Raw genomic sequence first — 22,650 nt, forward strand, 5'->3', positions numbered from 1 at the left:
TAAAATGATCTAGGTAAGACTAAGATTTTATCACATTATTTTATGGATAAGAGTAAAAATATTTTTTTTACGAGTTTTTAAATTCCAAATTTTGATATTTTTCAAAAATAAAATTTTAACAATATCGATAAAAAAAAAATCTGACAAAATCTGTATTTTGCCTGGATCAAACTGACCACAAAGTTTCGTGACATTACATGAATATGTTTTTGAGAAATGTCACTTTGAAAATATGCCAAAAATCCAAGATGGCGGATGTTTATGTCCATTTCTATGGCAACCAAAAACGATTTTCAAAAATCAACTGTGCATTCATCAATGGTGGTCCTTTCCAAATGTATTGAGCAGCAGAAATCAATTCTCGGGTCATTATTGTGGATTTTTGTCTTCACTGCCAACCTTCCCCTTAACATGGAGAGAGGCTGAGAAGATTGCACAAAGCCGGACAAGATGGAGGGGATTCACCTATGGCCTTTGCTTCAGCCAGAGTGAAGGGCCTGAGTAAATAAGTAAAGACATGAATTAGATGGCTTTCAGGGCAATCTGAATTTGAATAGCAAAAAAAATCTGTATCATTTTCATGTAAAGTGAAACAATATCATAATATAGAAAACCAACCATACTCTCTAAAAGTTTAGCTGGCACAAGATATTTGCTGCTCTCAAAGGTGAAGGAATTAGCCTTGAAGCATAACTGTATTGGCTCAGCGTCTGTATTGTTCTCATGCAGAAGAGTGATGGCCGCCAAGGAATTTTCTGGCAATTTGTAATACTGGGGAATACACCAAGAATATGGAATATTATAGTCCGTTCCACATCCCATGTGCACACGTTGACGTGGATATCTTCACAACCTTCTGATGGATTTTAATAATAATTGGCTCAAACACTAGAACTGTTAGTGACATTAAGCGGATTTTTTTGCATCGGTTACAGTATCACACTTTAGCATTTTTCTTCTTTACGGTATATAAAGAACAAAGGGTCTGGGATGGGTGAACATTTTGATGTTTAACATTACAATATTATACATAGTGAATTCTGTTGTGATAACGATCACTGAACTCGCCCACAGGCTTGATAAGAGGTTTACATTTCACAAGATTCATGTGCACTACTCATTAACATTGCCACTCTGGGTTCAAATTAACACAGCGAATTGTACACTTTGTACACACTTGACATAAACAATTGTTACGATTTAACAGTTGAAAGCCAGAGGCGTAGTATGCTGTTGTGATTTCTACATTCATAAAAACTGACAACAATATGGATTAAACATGCAATTTTGTCACAATTAGGAAAATTTACAAGTACCTTATTTCTCCTGAGAGGCGAAGTGTGGAATTATTTTTCATGACATGCGGCAAATAGCAATATGGCACACAACCAATAACTCAGGGGGGAGAAGTCAAATTAATAATTATATCATCTTAATAATGCATCTCTTGTATTTGAAAAATGCTGTTCCTTTGATAGGTTCACAGCCGTTTATTACACTAGAAATCTTTCACTTTAGTTTACGACCGCCTTACCCCCAATGGGAACAACCCACCGTCGATGACGGGGAGACCACCGTGTGGTTACGTCATAACAGATGTCCAGAACGTGAAAACTGGCCTATATTTATCCCTGCAGGCAGAATGCACCGCTTGGATTTCATTGTCAGTCAGGCTATAGGACAGATTTCGTAAAATCGACATTTTTACACTGCAATTGCTGACCATACACTTCTTCCATATTTTTCTATTTTATATGGATATAACGGCCACATTCTCATCTTCAAGACGCAATTATTTTCATTGATATCAAGAAATGGTGAGTATACTTTATTCTCTCTTGAAAAATGTATATTTTTCTATTTAAAATTAACCTAAAAAATATTTTTAATTGTTTAAAAAATTCAAATTGATGTTATCTGAGTTTTGTTACCCTAACACATGGTAGTAAATATAAGAGTAATAATCTACTTTTAATATAGTATTTATTTCAATGATTTGTAATGACCGGTTTTTGCACAATGAATATGTAAACACATCTTGTCTAATTCTTTGTTGGCTAACAAAATAGTCCCGTATTCAGACAAACTCCTGAGACATAAGAACATGAGTCCAATTGTGATGATAACGTTATTGTTGTTGTTTTATGGTGATGATGATGATGATGATGACGATGATGATCACGATGACGATGATGATGATGATGATGATGATGATGATGATGATGATGATGATGATGATGATAGAGAGTTATATAGTAATATAGTAGTAGTAGTTAGTAGTGTAGTAGTAGTAGTAGTAGTAGTAGTAGTAGTAGTAGTAGTAGTAGTAGTAGTAGTAGTGTAGTAGTAGTAGTAGTAGTAGTACACACACACACTCAGAGAGAGAGAGAGAGAGAGAGAGAGAGGGGGGGGGGGGGGGGGGGGGGGGGGGGTGAGCGTGTGTGTGTGTGTGTGTGTAAAACTCGTGTACGCACATTTTTAGCATGGAATGATTTTTATTGCTTGTTCAGTCAAGTTCTCATGATTTCTCTGTGTAAATTGAACTTTAAACCTATAGCTTTCACACCAATTTGCCATTCCGTCTTCACGATTCGCACCTTCCCTCTATATTCTTCTACATCGCCCGTTGGTACAGTCAACGGGCGTGAGAAAAGAGGGTAGATAGATATATTATGACATCATCAAAAAGCGATGTGATCAAAGGTGGCGGATGATTGTGTGTGTGTGGACTGTGCTACAAGGCCGAAGTTTCGAGGGGGTATGTGATATGAGTGGGAGGGGCTTATTTGACTTTGCCGATGACCGACTGGTGGACGATTGAAATTATAATTGTCCTTTTTCAGCAGCCAATTGGAAATGGGTAATTGTAAACATCTGATTGGCGCTTCATGGATAAAAATCAGTTTGGAGGTCATGGGATGAATTTGCTGGAGAGATGGAGTAAATTTGAAATGAATTGAACGTAATTTGGGGCGTTGTCTTGGTGTCAAATAAGACTCTCACAGACCGGTGATAAATCCTTTTTTTTGGCCGCAAATGAATGCTACAGTAAACTTCTTTCTCTATCTTATTTTTGCTAAAAATATTTCAGAGTGGGTATATAGGCGGATTCCATTTTGAATAACGGGCATTTAGAACTATATTTTAAAGGAAAATTATTACGTTATTATTATTAGCAGGCATCTAGGCGATCACTATCGTATTATTACTAACAATCAATAATATTATTATAACTCTTATAATTACAATTATTATTATTATTATTCATCATCATCATCAATATCAATAATAACTAATGATTTTTTTCTTTACTCAGATGAATGGTCATACTGAAAACAAGCATTGTCTCAATGCAAATGGACTCTGCCGAATAAGCTGTGAAAGGGCTCAAATGAGATAGGTGGTCAAAAAACATTTCATGCAAACTGCTCCAGAATTAGCAAGTGAAGTTCCACCAGTGAAAAAAAGAAAACAGAACGTTGGTTAATTAGAAGCTGTTTCTGTGAAATGTAACAATCAGCTGTTCCTTACAATAATCGTGAGGTTTTACGTATGTTAATAAAAGTATTAATATATAAAATGTGTTAAGATCTAGACGTCTATACAAAGTTCAGAGGAATACGTATAACTTATCTTTACCTATGATTGTCAATTTATTTTAAAATAACAGTTCACTTTGATTATCTGATCATTAATCCTCCTCCCCCCCTTCCCATCTTTTTCAATGCGTTTATCACGATTTTTTTATTGTCAAAAAATGGATATTATTTATTTTTTACTATTATTATTATTATTATTATTATTATTATTATTATTATTATTATTATTATTATTATTATTATTATTATTATTATTATTATTATTATTATTACAGTGGTGATCAAGAGTAAGATAAATACACTGATATTATATGATTATTACTAGTATTAGTATTACATCGATATCACGTGTTTCAACTGATTCACAATGATCATTTCTGTTATCCACGATGCTTCGGTTGATCAATAAGCAGACCATTTTCAACAAATTTCCATTTTAAATAGTATTAGCTATCTGGTAGGCGTCCTTTTTTTTTGTCGCAGCACTGGAGAGAGAGACAGAGAGAGAGAGAGAGAGAGAGAGAGAGAGAGAGAGAGAGTGTGTGTGTGTGTGTGTGTGTGTGTGTGTGTTTTGGTGTGTGTGTGTTGGTGTACATAAAACTAATTTATGCAACGTTTTACCACGAAACAATTTTCATTTTACCACCTCAGTTTGATCTCTCTTCAGTTCTCTCTGGCAATTGAACTTTGAACCTATAACTTTAGCACAGCTACGTCATTCCATCTTCACGATTCGCACCTCATCGCGATATTCTTTTATGTTGACTCGTGGTACAGTCAACGGGTTTGAGAGAAGATAGATATTGAGTGACATCATCAAAAGCGATGTGATCAAAGCTGGCGGATGGTTGTGTAACATCAAAGACCAGTGACTGGTCTACAAGGGCTATCATATTCGTGGGTATGTGTGATTTGAGTAGGAGGAGCTTTCTTGACTTTGCTGATGACCGACTGGTGGATAATTGAAATTAGAATTGTCCTTTTTCAGCAGCCAATTGGAAATGGGCAATTGTAAAAAGCTGATTGGACGCTCATGGAAAGAAAGCAGTTTGAGGGACATGGAAGGAAATTGCCGGAGAGCGTGAAGTGGGGAGAAGTAAATTATATCGAATGAATTGATAGTAATTTGGGGCGTTGGGAAGTTAAATAAAACTCTCGGAAACAGGTGATGAGTCAATTCTTCGGTCGCAAATGATTCAGTAAAATTCTTTATTCTTTTTTTCTTTCTTTTTTTTATTTCCTTTCTGTCAGAGTGGACATATAAAGGCGAATTCCAATTTTTTTTTTTTAAACGGGCATTTAGAACGATATTTTAAAGAGAAATTATTGCGTTTACCAAAATTAGCAGGCGTTTAGGTGATAGCCACTATATTATTTTCATGAAAATGATCATTATCATCATCATCATTATTATTATTATTATTATTATTATTATTATTATTATTATTATTATTATTATTATTATTATTATTATTATTATTATTATTATTATTATAGTTTAGATCTATACAAACGTCAAAGGAATGCATATAACATATCTTTTCCTAATAATTGTCAATTGCCATTACTAAAACCAGTTCGTTTTGATCATTTGATCAACAAACCCCTACAATTCGGTGATTACGCATTTTTTTTATTGCTGTCAAAAAAGGATATGGCTGTACAGGTGAGCGGATATCTCAACAATGCTTCATTACAAAACGACTTTGATTATATATTTTTACTCTGTGAATATTGATGATTATTGCAGTATTTCTCATTTATTTGTATAAACTCAGATAACTATGTAATGTTTGATTATATCGTTTGAAGTAATTAAAATTTCGGACCCATTTTTATGGTTATTTCCTATAAAATCTAATTCCAAATAATCTACTAAAATTATATCAAATAAAAGTATGTAAATCACTAGTTATGACTCTAAAATATCTTATTGCAACATCTAATAGCATCTTTACTACGCCACTTTGAACTTGAGAAAAAAATCGTCAAAATAGGAAAAGTTGCTCAGTCGCCCTTTCGGCACAGGCCGTGACTCGTCATCTGTTATGAACTAGCGTCCGGCAAAATTTACCTGTCGAACTAAAGTGAAAGCAGTAAACTGCTGTGGGTTATACTGTACAAAACTGATATGGCACCTGGTGTGTGGTGTATTGCAGATTGCTAACGATAATTTGGTAAGTAGAAAACGTCAACAATAGTCAGCCATTTTGGAATCGAAGTGATTCTTTTTATTCTTGAAATAACGTAATCGAATACTGATATTTGGGTACTCAGGTATCCCACAATCTCCCCCTTAAAAAAAATTAGATGATGTAAAAAAATGAGCTATTATACTTTCGCTCGTTTTGGTTTACATAATGGTTCATTCATTCTTACATTTGTTTTATACAGCTTAAATGATTAATTAAGAGTAAATGAGAAAAAAAAAAAAATTATCTCATATATCAATGATGAGTAAGAAAAAGTGTTTCTTCTGTGTAGTGCTAAACTAGTTGAAGTGGTCAACAGTTCATAATGATAAAAGAAAACACAGTAATGGACTCTAATAGTCTTAACTAGTGTCTACTTCATGCGGCTGTGTAGATGCAAAGTGTTTTTGTGTTTGCGGTCGTAACGTCACGAATATTTCTTCCAATATTATAGTCAAGCTTAAGGCTTATAAATGGCCATGCCTACAGTGTGAATTTGTTTGGTTTTCTCACGTTGCGACCACTTCTCGTAGTGTAAGGTGCACTTGTAGTGTTGTGATTGTTTTGAGATTGCGTTCTCTGTGACATGTTGTCAGAGAGAGTTAGAGAATTTGGGAATTCTCTATGTGGTGAGGGCGGGACCTCGACCTGTGACCGCGTAGAATTTGGATCTCGGTCATTCGCTGGGGTTGTTTGAACCATGGTTGGTATCTCTGTCGTTCTGAAGTTTGGGACGATGTCCAATAGTGGTGCCGGTGCTGGTTTGCTTGTGATTGCAGGGGTGTTTGTGTGAACAATTTGGTCGGAGTGTCGTCTCCATATGGCTCCGGGAGCTGTTTTGACTTCAAAGGTGCGTGTTCCCGTTTGGGCATGTATTACGCCGTGTTGCCATCGTTGGTGTCCGCGGTAGTCTCGGACCAGGACGTTGTCTCCGTTGTCGAAGTTCCTGGTGTTGGCAGAAGAGTGAGTACGAAGCTGACGGTCTTGACATGAAGATACTCTTGTATGAATGCTTGGTCGAATGATGTCTAGGTGAGTTCGCAGATGTCTGCCAAACATAAGTGATGCTGGGCTCTCGTTTGTTGTGATGTGTGGTGCATTCCTATAAGCAAACAGGAATCTTGCCAGTTTGGTATGGATGGTACCCTTCTCATCTTTTGAAGCTTTCATTGCTTGTTTGAAAGTTTGGACCATCGCTCAGCCAGCCCGTTGGTTGCTGGGTGGTAGGGTGTGCTAAGGGTGTGCTTGATTCCATTGACCTTTGTGAAGGATTTGAATTCATTGGATGTGAACTGCACACCGTTGTCAGATACGAGTTGTTCAGGTAAACCAAATCTTGCAAAAAGATTGCTCAATATATTGATTGTTGAAATGGATGTGGCGTTGGATGTCGGTATTATTTCGGCCCATTTGGAATGGGCGTCGACGACCACTAGAAACATTAATCCCATGAATGGTCCCGCGAAGTCTATTTGAATTCTTTGCCATGGCTTGTCGGGCCAGTGCCATGGGTGAAGAGGAGCTTTCGGTGGATCAGGTTGAACTGAAGCACAACCAGGGCACCCTTTTGTAGTTGCCTCGATTTGTTTGTCAATAGCAGGCCACCAGAAGTATCCCCTAGCCAAGTTTTTCATTTTGACTATACCAATGTGTCCTTCATGAAGAACACTTAAGATTTTTGCATGCAATTTTTGTGGAGGGATGAGTCTATATCCCCAAAAGAGACAGTTTTGTTGCACTGACAGTTCGTTTTGTTTGTTGAAGTAAGGTTTCAGTTCTTCGTTGACTGTGTTTGGCCATCTGTCAGTTTGGACGTAATGTATGACTTGTGACAGTGTTTTGTCGTGGAGTGATTCTTTGGCAACATTTGCTGCGTTGACTGGTAAGGACTCTATTACTTCTGTATAGAATAGTTCATCTGCTGAATCGGCCTCTTGACTTGAGTTTGTGGTGGGTAAAGGCAATCGTGAAAATCCGTCTGCATTAGCGTTTGACTTGGAGTTCCTGTATTTGATTGAGTAGTCGAAGGCTGAAAGGAAAATTGCATATCTCTTGTTGTCTGGCTGCAGACATTGCAGGGACTGGTTTTGTGGGCGAGAAGATGTATTTGAGTGGCTGATGGTCTGTGATTAGTGTAAAGTGCCTGCCACATACATAATTGAAGAACTTTTTAACACCCCATGTGATAGCTAGAGCTTCTCTGTCAAGTTGGGAGTAATTCTGTTCTGCCTTATTGAGGGTTCTTGAGGCGTATGCAATAGGTCTTTCGTCGCCTTCTGGTGTGATGTGCGAGAGAACGCAGCCGATGCCATATGGTGAAGCGTCACAGGCGAGTTGCAATGGTCGATCGGGGTCGTAGCGCATGAGGACTTTGTCCGAAGCGATCATTGTTTTTATTTGAATGAAAGCATGATCAGCTTCAGTTGACCATTCAAATTTTGTGTTATCCTGTAGAAGATTGTACAGTGGCTTCGCAATTTGAGCTACATTTTCCAGCCACTTGTGGTAATAATTTACGAGCCCGAGGAATGATCTGAGTTGTGTTTTGTTTGTTGGCTGTGGTGCGTCGATGATGGCCTTGACCTTGTTTTCGGTTTTGTGCAAGCCATTTTTGGTTATTTTGACACCGCAAAAGATAACTTCGTCTTGGAAGAATTGGCATTTTTCAAGATTGACCTTCAGTCCATACTCTTGAAGTCTAGCTAGGACTAGTAGCAGATTTTGCCAGTGTTCATCGTTTGTTTTCCCTGTGACTATCATGTCATCTTGGTTGCATTGAACTCCGGGTGTTCCCTGGAGGATTGTGTCTATTGTCTTTTGCCAAATTGCTGGTGACGAAGAAATACCAAACGCTAAACGGTTGAAGGAATACAGTCCTTTTGACATGTTGATTGTTGTTACTTTTTGTGACGCACTGTCTAAAGGGAGCTGAAGGTATGCTTGTCTCAGATCAATTTTAGAGAATGTTTGACCTTGTTCCAAAGTAGCTAACATGTCTTCCATTTTTGGCATTGTATATTGCTCTGTGTTAAGTGCTGGGTTGACTGTTACCTTGAAGTCACCACATATTCTCACTGTTCCATTGCTTTTCAATACGGGTACGATGGGTGTGGCCCAATCCGAGGTTGCAATTTTTGTGATTATCCCTTGTTCTTCTAAGTTGTCTAGTTCTTTCTCAACTTTTTGTTTTAAGGCGTACGGCACTGGTTTGGCTTTGTGGAATTTGGGAACGGCTCCCCCTTTTAGATGAAGTGTTGCCTCTATTCATTTTATTTTTCCAATTCCATCTGAAAATATATCTTGAAACTGAGCTTTCAATTTTTCTGTATTGAATCTATCTTTAGGTGTCGTCATCTGATGTATGCTCTGCCAGTTCAGTTTTATAGCGGCCAACCAGTCTCTTCCCAAAATAGGATTGCTGCCTTTGTCAAGTATAAGGAGTAAAGTATTTTCTTCTGATTGTTGAGTTCTACATGAACTGAAATTTTTCCCAGTGGAATAATGGTTTCACCTGTGTATGTTTTAAGACGAACAGCTGTCTTTTCCAAATTTGGGAAGGTTTTGAATGTTTTTGTGAAGTCTCTCTTCGTCATCACTGAAACAGCAGATCCTGTGTCAACTTCCATTTTTGTAGGAATATTATTGATTTGCAAGTCTACCTTTATTTTTGGAGTGTTTCCTTCCATGTGAATCATTTCCAGTGTAAAATTATCTTCGGAAACATTGTCTTCATCTAGCTCGTGAACTTGTCGGGATTGTGAGGTTCTGTCTCCTCCTCTCCTCTGTTGTTGGCTGCCCTTCCTGGCCTGACACACTCTCTGAATGTGTCCTTGTTTGTTGCATGACTTACACACTGCATCACGGAGGTAGCAGTCGGCTCTCCTGTGGTTATTTTTCCCACAAGATTGGCATGGTGGGTATGTTTGTGAGTTATGTCTTCTGTTAGTAGGTAAAGGCTGATTTGTTTTTATAATGTTGAGATCAGCTGTTGATTTGCCGGATGTTGTTGTGTGGATTTCCGCTGCATCTCGCTGGGCAGTTTCCATTGCAAGTGCCAAAGCTGTTGCAGATTCTAAAGTGAGATTTGGCTCTTGCAAGAGTCTCTTTTGTATGGTTTCATCGTGTATTCCGCAAACAAATCTGTCACGCAGAGACATTTTTAAATTGTCTCCGAATTTGCAGTGTTCAGCCAACCGTTTTATGGATGCTAAAAAATCAGGAAGTGATTCGTCCATCGCTTGACTGCGTTTATGAAACTCGAATCTTTCAACTATCTCAAGTGGAGGGGGGCAGTAATGGTTGGACAGCAGTTTGCAAAGTTCTTCATAACTTTTACTAGAGGGAAGGTCGGGTGACGTCAAACATCGTAGTGTGTTATATGTTTTAGCCCCGATGGATGATAGCAGAGTTGCTGTTTGTTTCTGTTCGGCAATGTCGTTTGCAACAAAAAACGCATCCAGTCTTTCTTTATAGTTTGTGAAGGACTCTAGTCCTTCGTTGAAGGTGTCGGGTCTTGGCATGTTGGTATACGTACAAGACTGGAGAATGCAAGCTCAATAGTTGGTAGTAGTCTTGTCAATAGATTATAGTTTTATGGCTTGGTAGAATGAAAATACGTGTAGATATGTTTTAAAAAGAAGACGTCATTGCACTTATCTGGGTTCTAGATGCTCGTCGCCATTTGTGGTGTATTGCAGATTGCTAACGATAATTTGTTAAGTAGAAAAAGTCAACAATAGTCAGCCATTTTGGAATCGAAGTGATTCTTTTTATTCTTGAAATAACGTAATCGAATACTGATATTTGGGTACTCAGGTATCCCACATGGTGTTTAAGAGGTTTAGATTCAGTGATAGTTTAAATTATTCAAAGCACCCCCCCCCCCTCCCTCCCCCTCCAGCGATCAAAGGAATTCCGGAATGTGAGATAACTATATGGTCAATCAGTATCGGTAATCAAAATTCGTAATGTCACTTAAAATATAAGCCTGCATGCAAAAAATCACAGCATCACATTCTGTAAGTTTGGATGAATTTGCAATATTCCGTGCACACGGTACTTGGAACTGACTATAATAGAAACATGTGAAGACAAAGAGTGCTTTATATAATATCATATTATACATAAATTATGTATAAAAACTTGAGCTTTTATATAGCGCAATATCCATTCAACATGAACTAGACTAATGTTGCATGCATGCTGCTGATAGCAATATATGGCCAGCATGCAATGTTCAGGTCAGTTGGAATCAGTGTGTTCTACCATGACAATACCTCTGTTCACAAAGCAAGGATGAGCTCTTTAGAATCTTATAGATGAGGAAAAATTCCTCTTGATTTATCAGATGCTTTTGATATTAAGATTTTCCTGGCATTTGGGACATTTACAAGTCACATCAGTCCAGTAAAAAGTAAAATGATGGGACTCTCCAAAGATTATTTCTTTAGAGTAGTCTACACGTAAAAGCACTGAAAAGGAAGACAAAAGAAATAATCATCTTCTTCTTCTTTCCCCTTATGATGTCTTTATTGCTGAAGGTCAACAAGATGCAGGAATGCAGTGGTCTTCCCAAGCACGTGCTGAGACCCAAAGAACTTCGACTTTAGTGTGGTTCTCTCGGGCCAAATGGTTGCCCTTTGCTCATTGCTCTTTGTACAGTCCCTCAAAACATGTGTGGCATTCTGCTTCCCCTCTCCACATTCACAACTGTCTGTTTCTCCAAATCTTAAATGCTTTGAACATGTGTCTGAGACAACTATGTCCACAGCGAAGTCTGAAAATGGCAACTTGATCTTGTCTTTTGAGATGCCTTATGGGGTCACTTTTCATATATTCTGGGTGCTTCTTGTTCCATGAGGCTTTGGCCTTGGTCTAGGATAAGGGATTTAATCTCAAAAATATAATTCTTGTTTTCTACTTGGGGTGGTTTGCTCCAAATTTAGGGTATGAGAGATTTAATTTCCTACGATGACTAGGGATTAACTGAAGTGTTACTTTGGGTAAGTTGAACCAGCCCAGTCTCTATAAGATTCAACTGTGTTATTTGGATTCTCCAGTGTTTCCAGGACTCCCTTAGCATCAGTCAAGAAGACCACCATGACATTGATTGCACTGCTTGAATTTTTCAAAAAGTTTGCATTTTCACTGATTGCAATTGCCATTGCTTTATAACCTTGTGCAACGTGTGCCTGTCGCTTTGGAAAGTTAAAAGAAATAATGAAAACTAGTAGGTACCAAGAGAAATATCTATATGTCTAATCATAGACCAGCTTCACGGGTGAGAATTACTGGTCACAAAAAAAGGAGGGAATTTTTTTCCAACCAAGTTGATAAAGAAGAGCATAACAATTTCAGACATAATCTTTATGCACGAATATAACCAACCCCCCCCCCCCCCCCTCTCTCTCTCTCTCTCTCTCCCTCCCTCCCTCCCTCCCTCCCTCCCTCCCTCCCTCTCTCTCTCTCTCTCTCTCTCTCTCTCTCTCTCTCTCTCTCTCTCTCTCTCTCTCTCTCTCTCTCTCTCTCTCTCGATTTGGACAGGGTAACAGCATGACACTGATCGGTGACCGTGAAATAGTTTTGCTTTTTTTTTAACTGTAAATATTAAGTCATTCCATTGTCAGTAATCGAAAGAGCTTATTTAAACTTTATCCCCCCAGAATAGTCATGATTATAATGTTTAATCATAGTTCAAAATCAAAGTGATCTTCGTTTAATTTAGCTTACTGATGACTGTATTTACTACACAGTCAGTCATACATAACTGATAGCACACTACCGTCAACCGACACATGACGGACGTTATGTGACCACGTCTCAGCCATGAATCAACCCCATTATCTCTAAATTCTAAAATTAATTAGAATGAGATTAATACTATAATGCTTCAATCAACATTTATAAAAGAGCATTTAAGTCACATTTCAAATTGCTCATTTATCTTGTATGGGAAAAATTTAAATCAGTAATTAGATTCCCACAGTATGAGTAGCAAATCTGACATAAGATAAAATAATGAATAATGCCTTACCTGTTCCATAACATTATTCATATGATCAAAGAGACTCTGTTTTGTGTAGACTGCATATTGACCAGTAGCAGGAGGATAGGGCATTGTCTCATATCCTGGTTCCCAATCCAACAATAGCAGATGTTTGAAAGCTATCTCACTGCGTTCGAAGTATTCAACAATGCTTTCACGTTGTCCTCCAAAGATAACAATCTGTAGAGATTATTGTTTCAAACACAATTAGGTTATTGCTGTTGAAGGGTTGCCTCAGTTTTGTAATTTTGTTCTTTTACCTGTCATCTACATTTTTTGCCAAATTGGGACCTAAAATTTGTCAAAATTTGCCCCAAAAAAAACCCCAAAATTTGCCAAGAAGACCGAAATTTGCCAAAAAATTTGCCGAGAAGAACTAAGCGTTTCAGTACAAATTAACACGTGATACAGAAAAATATATATATAAAAGACAATTTATTACATCTAAGGAGGCTACATTTATTAATTTACACAATGTAAAGCGATTTATGCGCCCAAACTTTCAGACAATCACACACACACACACACACATACACACACACACAAATGTACACTTTCAGTCAGAATCATCAAAGGCCTAGTTTTCTTTTACTACTCAAAAAAAAGAGGCATCGATAAACTTATTGTAGCAAAGGAAAACTAGTCCTTTGATGTTGTTTTCTGTGAGTCTACGCCTTCTGGAAGACAAGACAAGATTGTAAAGAGAAAAACTTTGCTCAGCATCAGCTGACGATCATGTTGAGAAGGCATACCGGGACGCCAAAGATTTTAAAGGATCATTATCCGTAGAGAGTAGCTTCCTTGGTTTGGGCCCAGGCAAAGCTGCAACATTTCTCAAGTTTCGCACTTATTTTTTTCGTTATTTTGTTTTCGCTTCCTTTTTTCCCCAAAATTTGCCACGCGATTTGCCAATTTTCCCAAAATTTGCGGATCGCCCTGATATTTGCTGCCGCAAAAAATGCAGATGACAGTTTTACTAACCAAAGAGATAATTGCCAGTATTCACCATTATTTATTGGATTCAATTCAACTGTTACATTTGACACCTATTTCTATTCTATACCACTCATGCTATTTATTCATGCGTTGTTTAATATTCCATTCAATTTGGCACTCCTTAGTAATCTAGCAAACGCTTCGTTTGATGTCATCCTAACTAACTTTATACATCAACAATTTACCATCCCAATGATGAAACAACACTTCAAAAGCCTTAAAGTTATGCACTCTGGCACCAACATTAATTTTCAATAAATCTTAAATGACTTGGAGATGATCATGAAGTTCTAAAATTGGAGCCAACGTGATTCTACTTAATTTTCGTAGTAGTCGTAGTATGCCGGATTGTATTTGGAACAAAGAGTAAAACCTGAATGGTGATGAGAAGTAGCTTGACAAGTTGTAGTGTGAGCTTCCAGGGAAATCCATGAAAGTGACGGAGCTTAGTGATGGGATCCAAAAAATATAGTCTGTTTCTTTTGCGTAGTTCATCGACCATGGATGGAGTGTAGTAAGACTTTTGTCTCTTCAGACGAGGAGACCTGGAATTTCAATCAAAACAATGGAGATATGTTAGTAGGTAGGAGACATGTCTGTATGTCTGTCTCTCTTTCTACCTGTCAGACTCTTTTCCGTAGTATTTATTTGCTTGAAATAAGTAACAATTTTTTTCTCCTTATTTGAATGAAAATGATGTTGATATGTAGGTAGGTAAGTAGGAGGGAGGCGTGTATGCATGTGTCGGTCTTTCTTTCTCCCTGACAGTCTGCTTCTCTTTCTGTGGTATGTATTTTTTTGAAATTATTGGCCCTTGTAAAGTTTAAAGGAAAGTTGTAAAAACTTTTCTTTTCAATAGCAGTGTAACCTTTATAAATTCCACATTCCATAATAATGAATTCTGAGCTTGTAATATACTTTTTAATACTTTTTTTTAACTTCTTTTCAAAAGAACAATGCTCTTTGAGACAAAATAAGACAAAATATCAGCACATAAAAAACACGCATTCCTCTCTTTCTCTCTCTCCCTCCCTCCCTCCCTCCCTCCCTCTCTCTCTCTCTCTCTCTCTCTCTCTCTCTCTCTCTCTCTCTCTCTCTCTCTCTCTCTCTCTCTCTCTCTCTCTCTCTCTCTCTCTCTCTCTCTATGCGAGTGTCTGTTTCTTCCCCCCCCCCACCCTTCTCTCTACAAACACAAAATATAACATGACATGACATGCCAAGCTGCACAAATAAATAAATCTAAGTAATGTAGTTTTCCTAATAAGAAATATAGCACGCATGAATACTGCTTGACATCTACTAAGAAGGCAAATATACTGCACTAAGCAATGCGCAAATCAAAGAGGATGAAGTAAAAGTCGCACAGTAGATTACAAAGTGGTGAAAGTGGGTGGTGGTAAATGCAATCCTTGTTCTAATGACGAACAAAAAACAGGGAAAAAATACAAAAAGAATTAAAGGAAAAAACATTCTATAAAAAAAAAATTCGTTCTAGTGCACGGCACTTAAAGAAATCCCAAATTGTATAGAAACCACAAATATCAGTGTTAGAATATATAAATGATGTGAAATATAGGGTATGGAGAAGTGCCAGATTAAAAGAGAATAAAAAATATCGCGGTGTCGGAGCGTGGACTTCGTAAAGTTATGGCCTTGACACAGACCAATAAATGACGTCAAAATGCCAGTCTTTTGCCACAAAAGAAAACAAACCGTGAGTTGTATAATACAATTCAATAGTTCAACCAATGAAATAACTTGTTTCCATGCGCTCTACTAACGACAACTACTAGGCGGTGCAAAAACCAAATAATGACGTCAAACTGCCAGTCCTTTTGGATTTCAGTGTCAGGCTATAACATAACAATGGCTACGGTCGGAGCCAACCTGAGATCCAACTGAAACGGCACCTTCCGTCTGGCTGAAAGGGAGAGAGTGAGAGAGTGAGAGAGATCAGTAAGCGGTCGCACTGGCCACTGAGCCATCCAGCCATACAAAAATGTGGCTTTCAAACTTAATACCATTATTGTTACTAGTACTAAAACCCGCTTCACACTTTCTCTGAATTTTTAGAATATACAAATATAGCTAATTGACCAGATAACTCGAGAAGACTTACATTCCCCCACCCCTCCCAAAGACTGCGTCTGAAGCACGATGTTGATCTGACATCAAATTTGACATACAAATATTATACTAAATAAATAACTACTTACGGAGGTCTAGATAAGTTCTCTGTACTATTTTGCCCGACAATGTCATTGTCTGAAGGGGCCAGGGTAGTGGAGTTGAGGCTGCCGTAATGCCGTACTAAACCAGTGGACGTCACGTCATTCATGTCTGGTCACAAAGAAACAGTGAAAAAAAACAAAAACATTGGATATACAATTCGATAATTTGGAACATAACTTTAACATACACACACACAAAAACCCCACAAATTTGAGCATTTTAATATTATCCATTAAACATTCTCAGGGCGTTTTACAAGGGGTCCCTAGCCAACAGCAATACTTCCCATAAAGCCCGAGACATGACACCAGTAAAGTAAGGTGATGTGTATTACATTTTTTTTTTTTTGGACAGAGACAGTCAGGTACTCATTTTACACCCGAATACGGTGAAAGAATGAATGTGAGTCAAGAGCATTTTCAAATGACACGACTTTGCTCCACTTTGACTGAGACTTGAACCCAATACCTAGCAGTTCGAAGGCTAGTGTCACACCACAGACCACAAACATCAAAATATCTAAGACACATCGGCATCTTAGTGAAGTGAGATGGCCAAATTCAAGGGTAACAAAATAAAATCAACAATAACTACTTGAGTGAATACGATCTGGGAGAGGCATGCATATTTATGGGTGATCAGTAAATAAACGGGTAGGCATAAAAATTCGCTCCCATAGATAGATAGATAGATAGATAGATAGATAGATAGATAGATAGATAGATAGATAGATAGATAGATAGATAGATAGATAGATAGATAGATAGATAGATAGATAGATAGATAGATAGATAGATAGATAAATAGATAGATAGAGATAGATTTACAGATAGATAGACAGATAGATAGATAGATAGATAGATAGATAGATAGATAGATAGATAGATAGATAGATAGATAGATAGATAGATAGATAGCTAATAATAATAATAATAATAATAATAATAATAATAATAATAATAATAATAATAATAATAATAATAATAATAATAATAATAATAATAATATAATAATAATAATAATAATAATAATAATAATAATAATAATAATAATAATAATAATAATAATAATAATAATAATAATAATAATAATAATAATAATAATAATAATAATAATATCCTTTCTTTAAAAAATATAGCCTTGTGGAGAACATTGTGCTTATTTGAGTCAATAAAAAAGTTGATACGGCGCACAACTCTACTGAAAAATTTGAAAAATAGAAATGTATTTTTTACAGATAGATAAACAGATAACTTGATTTCCTTTTATAATTTAAAGTCAGTTTGAAAGTTCGTTAAGTCAAACAGATATCATAAAAAATTTACCGAAGACACTAACATCTCATGGCCACACCCTCAACTCTATCTGTCCAGTAGAGTCCTTACTTCCGTTGTGTTGATTTAGCGGTGATCAGTGTTGTTATGTAGTAGTGTGTTCTCATTGCGTGTATGTTGATATGTGTGCGTGTGTGTGTATGTGTGTGTGTGTGTTTGTGGTGTATACATGTGTGTGTGTGTGTGTGTTTTGGAATGTGGTTGCGTGGAAGAAAAAAAAAAAAAGGGGGGGGGGGGGGGAGGGGAAGGGTGTCCATCAAGTAGAGAAATTCCTGAGCAAGTGGGGGGGGGGGAGGAGGGGGGGGGGGTGTTTGCTAGGAACTATGCGGCTATGTGGACTAGTGGTATGACACTCGCTTTCGGATCGGAAGGTCCTGGGTTCGAGCCTCGTGCTAGACGTATAGTTGAGTCCTTGGAAAAGACTCTTTACTCACATTCTCTCACTGTACTCGGGTGTAAAATGAGTACCTGGCCGTTAACAGCGTTGTCTTTGTCCGAAAAATTGTAATATCGCCTAACAGGCGTCATGTCTCGTCCTACATGTTAAATGTTGCTGTTGACCAGGGACCCCTTGTAAAGCGCTTTGAGCACGTTAAGTGGATATTGCGCTATATAAAAGCTCAATAAAAAAACTGTCAGATTGGCATTTTTTTCAGCAAATCGTGGCATTCATAGTGATATAATTCACTTGATCACATGACGGTATTCGGATTTACAGAAATTATAAACAAGTGTCACCGATTAACAACATCAACAAATATTACTGCTGATATTACTGTCGTTTTTATGCCATCGATGCCCTGGGAAATATTTAGTTAAACGTTTCGGCAAACTGTCAATTGGTTCTGTCTAGCTTCTAGCCCAAACAAACCAAAAGTAGACAGATTCAGGGACTTGATATTTTTCGCGTCCGCTTCAGATTTTCATTTGACCTCACATAAGTAAAGGGGTGACATTCCGAAAGCTCCTACATCCCCAGTATTCATTCAATTTCTATTTTCACCGTTGATCTTTTGTCAGGCATTTATTTATTCAAGTTGTCATCATATAAAAGCGTTTTAAAAACTCTAGAACAAACCTTGATAGATGTGTGAAAGTTCAAAATCTCCTAATTTGACCATTGTTTTGATTCTCGGCCACCATTTTAATGTGTGAAGTATTGAAGGTAGTGCAAAGCACTCCCAAGACTTGCGACTTATTGATATTGATATCTACTAACTGATAAACTAAAATCATGCCGAATAAAGCATGGCAGCGACGACAAGCGCATCGATTAAAATGTGCATCTAATCGTAATCAAGCTAATCAAGAAAATGATTCTGGCACTATCGAATGAAAATAGTTCTTTCCCCGCGAAATTGCGGGCTTTTTACTAGTAATAATAATAATAATAATAGTAATAATAATAATAATAATAATATTATATCTTTATTGTCAATAAATATGGCAATTTGTCATTTAGTTACACTTGTTACACGTTATATGATAACAATAACATTGAACAGATATTTCACTCCTACTTATTCTCTCTCTCTCTCTCTCTCTCTCTCTCTCTCTCTCTCTCTCTCTCTCTCTCTCTCTCTCTCTCTCTCTCTCTCTCTCTCTCCCTCTTTCTTTCACGCGTGCGATATACACAACATAAACATATTCATTTCATTTTCAATTAGTTACATTTGTGGCAATTCGACATCAAATATTATCATGATTATCAATTGGTCAATTAATCTAACATTAAATAAATTAATCAATCAATCAACGCATCAATCCTTGGTTTTGCTGTACCATATGAAATATTCAACATTTTTATTGCTGATAGATAGATAGATAGATAGATAGATAGATAGATAGATAGATAGATAGATAGATAGATAGATAGATAGATAGATAGATAGATAGATAGATAGATAGATAGATAGATAGATAGATAGATAGACGGACGGACGGACGGACGGATGGACGGACGGACGATGGTTGGATGGATGGATGGATGGATGGATGGATGGATGGATGGATAGAGATAGAGATAGAGATAGAGATAGAGATAGAGATAGAGATAGATAGATAGATAGATAGATAGATAGATAGATAGATAGATAGATAGATAGATAGATAGATCAAAAACTACATAGACTAAACAGTTTCATGGTAGATTTCCAAACAAAAATATGATTTTAAATGTGTATACTTTTTATTTTGGTTATTTAAAATGTTGGACAAAGAAAGAATTCATTTTTCGGAGTTGACCCTTGGAGTCTTTAAAATTTTGCCCAACACCTGGTGCCTCCGTGTCAGGTCTGAATATATACCCTGACATGGCGGTTTTTTGCAAAAAAAAATCCCAAATTTTGCAAGCTAAAAACAGCAAAATTTGCAAAAATGTTGCAAAAAGTTGCGATTAATGTTCCTTGAAACCCATAATCGTTCATAAAAGAGAAGGGTATTTGTTTGTTGTTAAGGGTTTCACAGCGCTTGCAACAAATGTAAGGTCATATCTGTCCCCTCGGTTTTTTGCCATTTCAAACGCCAAAATTTGCCATAAAAAATGGTAAAATTTGCCAAACATTTTCCGCTAGTTTTACAAAAATCAAACAATTAAAACAACATGTACGGTAAAAAAAATTGACACAAATAGGGCATTTTGTAGAAAATTGATGTCACAACATGTCAACGTGAATTTATTTATATTTTGAATGGTTTGAAATAATAATAATAATAATAATAATAATAATATAATAATAATAATAATAATAATAATAATAATAATAATAATAATAATAATAATAATAATAATAATAATAATAATAATAATAATTATAATAGTAAGTAAGAAAGTAAAAAAAGAAGGAAGTAATCAAAATATTTTATTAACTATTTAGCTTCTTAAAATTTGGGAAATCAAAGGGAACAATCGCATAAAAAATTCATAATTTGAAAAACTAATTAAGGAGAGGAAAAAAATAACTTTTCACAAGGAAAGAGAAACAAAATCCATTTTCCAATGGGGGCACATTAGATTTGTATTCTCTACTTACTATCCAATTTTGAGCATTATTATTATTGCTTTATATTTCAATATGGGCCTAATGGGTTATTGAATGAAAAACATGGGGAAAAAGAGGCGAAAAACAAATCTTGGGATCTCCAATAGCCTAGTCTAGGCCATAGAGGTGGGAGGCTAGGCCTAGACATGTTTGTCCGTTATTTAGTGCCAATTTTGGATGCTAGCATTGAAAGTCGCCGTCTTTTCACAATTTTTCATAGCTTTTGTTGTTCTTTTTTAAACAAAAAATTGTCAATTTAGCCTAAAACAGCGAAAATTGCGGCTATTTGCGGCCAAATAAAAATTTGCGGCTTTTTGCGGCCAAGGGTGAAATTTGCGGCCGCGAAAAACTGCGGGGACAGTCATATCAGCGCCAGTAAAAAGGAAGAAAATGAGATCTAGTAAAAAGTTCTTGAATTACAATTAAAGTACCCAAGAAAAAGGAAGAACACGCTATCAGTGTACTTATTTTGAGATTATCTGTTTCACCTGACACAAGCACAGGTCCCCCAGTGATGATAATGAAAATTTGTCAAAAAGGAAGAAAATCTAATGCAGATATAACATAGCTATTCATAGTTATTTAACATATTATTAGTCCTTAAGCACTTCTGATCATTAGACACATCCTGACCTTTTGCAAATATAATTTAATGAATTGTCATTTCCAATTAAACATTTTAGAGGCCCACTATATAAAGTGATTATGATAAACTTTTGGCCAAAAGACCAGGAGGTATTTCTTTTTACATAACAAACCCAGTTAGTGTCTGTATTATTGCAACCTTGTGATGATGCAGCTTATAAATAAGAATCTTTAATTAATTGCAAAACATATTCCATCAACAAATCAAATTTAAATTAGCCTTTAAACAATAATTTCATCAATCAGCCTAACTTATTATCTCTCTATTACCAAATGATTTCTATAAACATAATATGAAGATAGAAGGGTGGCTGAGAGAGAAATATGAATATGAGAGAGAGAGAGAGAGAGAGAGAGAGAGAGAGAGAGAGAGAGAGAGAGAGAGAGAGAGAGAGAGAGAGAGAGAGAGGGGGGGGAGAATTGATGATTTTTTTTAAAAATTGTTTTATAATTAGACACAAGTTGTATTGAATACTATTAACAAATTCAGAACAATCAAACAAGAACAAAACCAAAAAAAATAAAAAAGGAAGAAAAAAAAGACAGGCTTATAAAACTTATAAAATCGCCAAATGTACTATCATGCTACAGCTAAAAGGTACATAAATATTTACACCCATTTGCTCCATCCCCTTCCCTTTCGATCATCTTCTCATCCATGGCCACCTTGTGCTACTTTTGACACGTGGTGCCAGTGTGTCTAGACTAACGTCATAAATAAAGGAGTGTCACCAAAATTCATGCAACTGAGCAGAGGTGTCAAAAAATGATAGAAGGCATTTTTTTTTCATGAACTACCACTTAGCAGAAAATGACAAAAACAACGGAACATTTATGAAAAAATCCGCGGAAGATTATCATCACTGGTGTTCACACAAAATTTTAAAAAAATATTATTGGGGGGGGGGGGGGCAAAATCTCGAAAATGTGCACAAAATTGCAAATTTTGCGGCGGCGATTTTTGCCATTTTTTGCGGCCGCAACGCGGCCGCAAGCGATGCAAAAAACTGCCATGACAGTATACCGATACACAACGTTTAAAATAAACATCGAGGTTACGCTTCGAGCTCCTCGTAATAGATAGAACAAAATTGACGTCATTCAACTCATTGTTATTTTTTCAGCCAACCATTTTTATGAGAAGTTCAAAATTGTATCAATCAGTATCAGACTATACACATTTAAAGTTACACATGATAGTTTTGTGTTTTAGTTATATCTGGCTGGCGGATCATTGTAAGCTTTTTGGATAATGCATCAATTGCAATTTATGATATTTTAAAGATTCTGTGTGTGTTGGATTAATGTCTGTGCTGATTGATAATTTTAATACAACAATGACGTTGATTTTTTTTTTTTTGTTTGTTTGTTGCTTTAGGTCTCTTCCAACACAATTGAGGTTATATGAGAGACCGCTGAAACAAAAAAACAAGCAATCTAACAAAAATAGTACAAATGTAAACCAAAATCATAACCTAAAGATATCATAAGCTAAATTATAAATAACCAAGAACAAACAGGCAGAAGATTTACAGAAAAAAAAATATCCCCTGTCAAAAATACAAT

At 36.4% G+C, this 22,650-nt stretch overlaps 1 protein-coding gene across 24 annotated transcripts in view; it reads right to left on the bottom strand.

The window, feature by feature from the left end:
• The window catches only part of LOC144979050 (mucolipin-3-like), a 116,042-nt gene that overhangs the window by 48,588 nt on the left and 44,804 nt on the right, over positions 1 to 22,650 (bottom strand). For all 24 annotated transcript variants that reach the window (XM_078925704.1, XM_078925756.1, XM_078925734.1 and 21 more), the window contains 4 exons: positions 16,049 to 16,172; positions 14,206 to 14,377; positions 12,825 to 13,016; positions 624 to 771 (listed from right to left, as the gene is read on the bottom strand). In XM_078925704.1, coding sequence (XP_078781830.1) covers positions 624 to 771; positions 12,825 to 13,016; positions 14,206 to 14,377; positions 16,049 to 16,172 — 636 coding nt within the window. The remainder of the gene's footprint in view (positions 1 to 623; positions 772 to 12,824; positions 13,017 to 14,205; positions 14,378 to 16,048; positions 16,173 to 22,650) is intronic.

The sequence above is a fragment of the Berghia stephanieae genome, chromosome 1 (genome assembly GCF_034508935.2).
Source record: "Berghia stephanieae isolate SIO BIC M18660-M18661 chromosome 1, UCSD_Bste_1.3, whole genome shotgun sequence".
In the NCBI taxonomy this organism is placed as follows: domain Eukaryota; kingdom Metazoa; phylum Mollusca; class Gastropoda; order Nudibranchia; family Aeolidiidae; genus Berghia; species Berghia stephanieae.